The 5,146-nt window shown below is 51.5% G+C and overlaps 2 protein-coding genes across 2 annotated transcripts; one reads left to right on the top strand and one right to left on the bottom strand.

The window, feature by feature from the left end:
• Positions 1-1,400: 1,400 nt before the first annotated feature.
• Positions 1,401-2,484, top strand: LOC128273578 (protein limb expression 1 homolog). The gene is made up of 4 exons (XM_053011573.1): positions 1,401-1,473; positions 1,596-1,759; positions 1,841-2,034; positions 2,118-2,484. The coding sequence occupies exons 1-4, from the start codon at positions 1,401-1,403 to the stop codon at positions 2,482-2,484; spliced, it is 798 nt and encodes a 265-aa protein (XP_052867533.1).
• Positions 2,485-4,230: 1,746 nt separating this feature from the next.
• On the bottom strand, positions 4,231-5,146 carry LOC128270747 (probable transmembrane reductase CYB561D1). The gene is made up of 4 exons (XM_053008163.1): positions 4,967-5,146; positions 4,682-4,886; positions 4,450-4,590; positions 4,231-4,382 (listed from the first exon to the last, which is right to left on the bottom strand). The coding sequence occupies exons 1-4, from the start codon at positions 5,144-5,146 to the stop codon at positions 4,231-4,233; spliced, it is 678 nt and encodes a 225-aa protein (XP_052864123.1).

Raw genomic sequence — 5,146 nt, 5'->3', positions numbered from 1 at the left:
ACGCGGGAGCGCGCGCGCGCGCTCGCTCTCGGCGGACGTACTGACTTCATCAGGCGGAGTTGTTACGACTTTAAAGGAAATTAATATTCATCTTGTCCCTGTTTTGCCTTTCGCCTTTCGCGCGATCTTCTCCGTCTCCTTCCGCTTCGCGCTGCCAACTCCCCGACGGCCACGGCCGGCAGGAACCCGACGCCGACGGGACTCCCCCTGCCTGCCCGGGACCTGCCACCGGTCGGGCGCGCGAGAGCAAATAAAACTTCGAAAGCAATAAAATATGCCAGGCCTTGATTGAACCGTTTTTATCGGTACATTTGAGCTACGATTCTGGCGAGCTGCTCGTCGTTTCTACTTTCCAGAGCGGCGGCCAGCACCACCGGCATTCGGCGACCATTCGATTGGCTCATTTTATGTTTCAACGGAGCGCGAGCCAACGGAGAACTAGTAAAATCAATTCGAATCAGATTTCTAGTCGAGCGCACGGCGAACCGTAACGCGGACAGCGATGGCGAAGTATTCCGTTTCCCGGGAAACTACCGCCGTTTTACGAGCCGCTCCTGATTGAAGCCTGGCCTCGGCTGGGGTTGATTTATCAATATGTTTGTTCTGGGCCGTACAGACCGGACGCAGAGACCAGTAAACCCCACGGAAGCTCGCCCGGGTGCCGTACTGTGACCGGCCATTTCGTAACATAATTAGGCACCACTCAACGATCCGATCCGATAATCCTCGTTTTCCTCCTGAGAAAACACTTAACTCTCAGGCTCTCCCGGGGCTCGAATGAGGGATGGAAGCGGAATGGAAATAGAAGAATCACCCTCGGCCAGCGGGTTCGGGCGCTAATAATTCCATTTTCTCATACAGTCCCACTCTCAGACCATCCTGTGTGTGTGTTGTGCGCGCTTCCGGGGCCCTAGAACCGATGCAAATCCGTCGTACTAATCAACCACTCGGGAGTAATCGGCTCATCAATTACCGCTCGACGAAGGCAAAGTGCGCCAGGTTGTGGTGCGCCCTGAACCCTTACTGACTGAAGTGCTTGCTTTGTGTGTGAAAGAAACCGACCGCGACCGAGGTCGAGTCGGAAGGATATAAACGCTTAAAAGAGAGGCCGAGGGTGTGTGATGTTGAGCCCGGAAGAAGTTCATCTTCTGAAGCAAAAGACGGGGTAGCAAAAGACAGTCCGCAGCGCCATCGAGGCAAACGCGCCTAGATTCCAGAGGGATCCAGCGAGACTGACGCCTGAAGCCCGTACAGTGGACCGACCATAAACCCGTTGCGGGGGGAGGGTTCTTGACGGTGTGAACTCGACATCCGTTTTGCCTGTGTCCGGTGTTCCAACTCCAACGGTCGGACGGTGTTTTTGTTTTCGGTCGCGCAATTCGAACCATTCGCTCAGGATGATGGTCTATCCGGAAGAACCGATCTGGTCCATTCCCCACATTCCCGCGCTCTACGACGACGGAGACTACGGTGGTAAGCGGAGCCGATGAAGCCGACGTTGCCGAAACCGAATAAAGCCTCTTTTTTCTTAAATTTTCCCCAACGTAATTGTTCTGTGAATTTTAACACGCGTCCTTTCTGATGTCTGCTTTCAGTGAACGTCGTCGAGGCGCTGCAGGAGTTCTGGCAAATGAAGGCAGCACGTGGGGCCGACCTGAAGAATGGTGCGCTAGTGATATACGAGTCCATCCCATCGACCAGCCAGCCGTACGTGTGCTACGTGACGCTGCCCGGTGGCAGCTGTTTCGGTAGCTTTCAGGTACGGATTCCGCCGTGGAGATGACCGGACCACATCGCATTACTAATCCACAACTACCGATCCCCCCCAAAAAAAAAACAGAATTGTCCCACGAAAGCAGAAGCTCGACGAAGCTCCGCGAAGATAGCTTTAATGAATTCGGTATTCAACGAACATCCGTCCCGTCGCATCAGTGATGATTTTATCGAGAAAGCCGTCACCGAGGCCCGGGCGTCGTTCAAGGGCGACCAGAACCAGGAAGACGACGGCCCCGACACCGGGATAGGGGCGTTTAGGTGAGTGTTTTGTGGGCAGCATAGTGAGAAACGCGACGAGCGCGCATCGTAATCTCACCGCCGCTGGGTTTCGTTGTCCACAGATTTATGCTGGAAACGAACAAGGGCCGCACCATGCTGGAGTTCCAGGAGCTGATGACCGTGTTTCAGCTGCTGCACTGGAACGGGTCTCTGAAGGCGATGCGCGAGCGGCAGTGCTCGCGCCAGGAGGTGGTCGCGCACTACTCCAACCGATCTCTGGACGACGAGATGCGTCAGCAGATGGCCCTCGACTGGATCGAGCGGGAGCACGAGAACCCGGGCCTGCTCAGCCGGGAGCTGGCCATCGCCGAGAGAGAACTCGAGACTGCCCGTTTGGCGGGGCGGGAGCTGCGGTTCCCGAAGGAGAAGAAGGACATCCTCCAGATGGCACACAACCAGCTCACCGGTGGCAGCAATATCAACAGTTGAACGGGGCGCGCCGCCACTTTCGCCACCGCCGCCGCCGCCGCACACGTGTTCGGCCCCTTCAGCCGTCGGCCGCCGTCGCATTAACACTGCAAACACAACTTATTATTATGATGATACTTTTTGTTAGGCATTTGTTTATTTTTATAACTATTATTATTACGCCTACACGTCCAGGAGGCGGGTCGTCCGTGGTGCAGCTTGGTCTTTGGTTCCGCACGAAACAAACAAACACAAATAATACACAGCACCGAAGGAAACGCGAAACACACAAATCAGACGCAAATAATGTTTGCGCTACGCCACTTTAATGCTTGTGGAAATGTAATTTGTTGTTGCTTCACAGCAGTTTCTCTACCGATTACATTTATCTGCGAGTATCGCAGTGCCTGCAGCATGAAACACAAGCCCGCACAACCCCGTATGAAGCATAATTTTAATGCTTTATTTTAAGCTAATTAGCTGCTGCATAACTTTAATGCCAGTTGTGGTACCATAAGCACCACTTTTCTCTAGATATGTTTCCACAAACATTGCGCTGCCCACTTTGAGAGCAACATTTAGTAAAGTTTTTGTCAAGCTGAGGCATACAGTTGCCTTTTTTGTACCTTTGTACATAACCGCGGACCGCGCGACATTCACCCTGGACCGACACCGCGGCCCGGTGTCCGGATTCACTTGTCATACGTCAGAAGCCAGAACAACCCCCCGCGTTTGCCCCACATAATATCTGCTGCTTTCGTTACTGTTTTGCACCGCACATGGCCTATGATTATTCTTTGTCCCCCCCGTACCGCCCTCACGATGTGTCCCGCGCAACGGAGGAGGAGCACGCGCTGCGCGCAAAGGATTACGATGCTTGGAAGTTGAGGTTGAGGCGAAAAATAGCGAAAAATGTGATTTTTAAATTCAAAAACATTAGGTAAAAAAACTGCAAAGGCAAAATTTATTACTATTACCCTTTTTTTTTGTTTGTTTGTTTAGTTTCGTCATGATGCTATTTATTGAAAGACGGTTTTATTTACAACTAAACGTTGACTAGCGCGTAGGTAAAGAAATTTTTTTTATAAATTTTAACGAAACTCGAAAAGCAAAAGCGATGCAACAAAACAAAAACTTTTTGGCCAAATTTTAATGTTAATTGAATGTAAGTCGATTTTTACCCACTAACGCGATCCGAGAAGTGAGCGAAAGAGAGACAGCGAGAGAGAGCGTCAGAGAGAGCGAGAAAAAGAGAGAGAAAGAAAAAAAACGAAGAAAATGTGATTCTTATGTTTAACTAAATTTAATAGAATATTTTTAAAACGAAAACACAAAAACAAAAACAAAACAATCAAGCGATCGGCACATCGATGTAACGCGTAACACACGATAACGTCTAACACCGAACTAAAAATACAAAACACACATCAAAACGCGCCTGCGGCGCACCCGGCCTTCTGATTGCTGACCCGGGTGGTGTCCCCGTAACATCCTAACACTTAGCGACCTAGAGCGATTACAATCTGTCCTAACTCATCGACATCGACATTTGCTCTCCCCACAACAACATCGTAACATCGTAACATCGTTGGGACACACGCGTCCGGCAACCTGTGTCCGGGTCGGGATCTGATCTTCGGCGCGCGCACGCACGCACCCAACAATCGGCCCCACCCCGTTATGTACTTTGTTAAGAACGGCACGAACAGCGTGAGAAATAAATGTTTTTTTTTTTAAATACAAGGCAACCAACAAGACGCTGGTATTTTATTTACACATCGCTCGGAACTGATTGAACATGGTTTTGCAGACACCGAGCAGCGTGAAGGCGGTCGTAATGGACGTAAAAGCGATTAGCATGTCCATGTGCTTCTGCGATATCATTCGGGGTGAGTATTCCAACGCCAGTGACGTCATACCTGCGGGTGCGTGTAAACGGGTGAGCTCCCGGCTATACTGGCCCATCCCGGGCCGCCCATTACTTACCGATAACGAAGGCGACAATGCCCGTCAGGTAATGGCACATCTTCACGTAGACCGGCTTGATAATGTGCTTAATCTTGGTCGTGTACAGTGCGGCGACGCCGTTCAGGAAGGACAGCACGATAAAGATCATCGATACGAGACCTGCGGCACGGGTGAGATACCGGGGTATCAGTGATCGGTGGGAGGTGAAGCCCCGAGCCTCCGAAGAACACGAGCCTGCCCCGATGCTTACCGGTTATGGCATGGTCGGATTTAAAGTGTGATCGACCGGCGTCTTCCTTGATTTTGATTTCGATGATCGTCCCGGCGAAGATTGCAGCACAGCCCACCACCTGCAGGATCCAGTGGAGGCGCCGTTTCGTAACGATCGAGTACCGATCCGTCCACGAGTTCGAGGACAGCAGCGTCAGGAAGGATTCGGCCATGAAGAACTGGTACTGCAACGCGAAAGCACAACGACTCATTACGATTGGTGCCCCGACGAATCTTGGGAGAAGGGATCAGCAAGCTGGCTTACCCCGACGGAGCACAGGAACACGTGCCATGTGAACAAGTTGCCGAAGCCGCGAGTGTACGAATAGTACGACAGGTAGATCGTTACATACGCAATCAGCATGTGGTTGATGGTGGTGAAAATCGTCTCGAGGTGGTACACAATTTTCTCGGTGCGTGCTTCCTTAGCCTCGGCGGGATCCAT

Source organism: Anopheles cruzii, chromosome 3 (assembly GCF_943734635.1).
Source record: "Anopheles cruzii chromosome 3, idAnoCruzAS_RS32_06, whole genome shotgun sequence".
NCBI classification, from domain to species: domain Eukaryota; kingdom Metazoa; phylum Arthropoda; class Insecta; order Diptera; family Culicidae; genus Anopheles; species Anopheles cruzii.
This window is presented reverse-complemented; position numbering and strand designations above follow the sequence as displayed.

Coding starts and splice junctions, on each gene's coding strand:
- LOC128270747 (XM_053008163.1), bottom strand. CDS start 5,146: ATGGATCCCGCCGAGGCTAAGGAAGCACGCACCGAGAAAATTGTGTAC. Junction 4,887..4,966: donor TGTTCCTGTGCTCCGTCGGG/GTAAGCCAGCTT, acceptor TTCGCGTTGCAG/TACCAGTTCTTCATGGCCGA. Junction 4,383..4,449: donor CATTGTCGCCTTCGTTATCG/GTAAGTAATGGG, acceptor ACGCACCCGCAG/GTATGACGTCACTGGCGTTG.
- LOC128273578 (XM_053011573.1), top strand. CDS start 1,401: ATGGTCTATCCGGAAGAACCGATCTGGTCCATTCCCCACATTCCCGCG. Junction 1,474..1,595: donor CGACGACGGAGACTACGGTG/GTAAGCGGAGCC, acceptor GTCTGCTTTCAG/TGAACGTCGTCGAGGCGCTG. Junction 1,760..1,840: donor GCTGTTTCGGTAGCTTTCAG/GTACGGATTCCG, acceptor AAAAAAAAACAG/AATTGTCCCACGAAAGCAGA.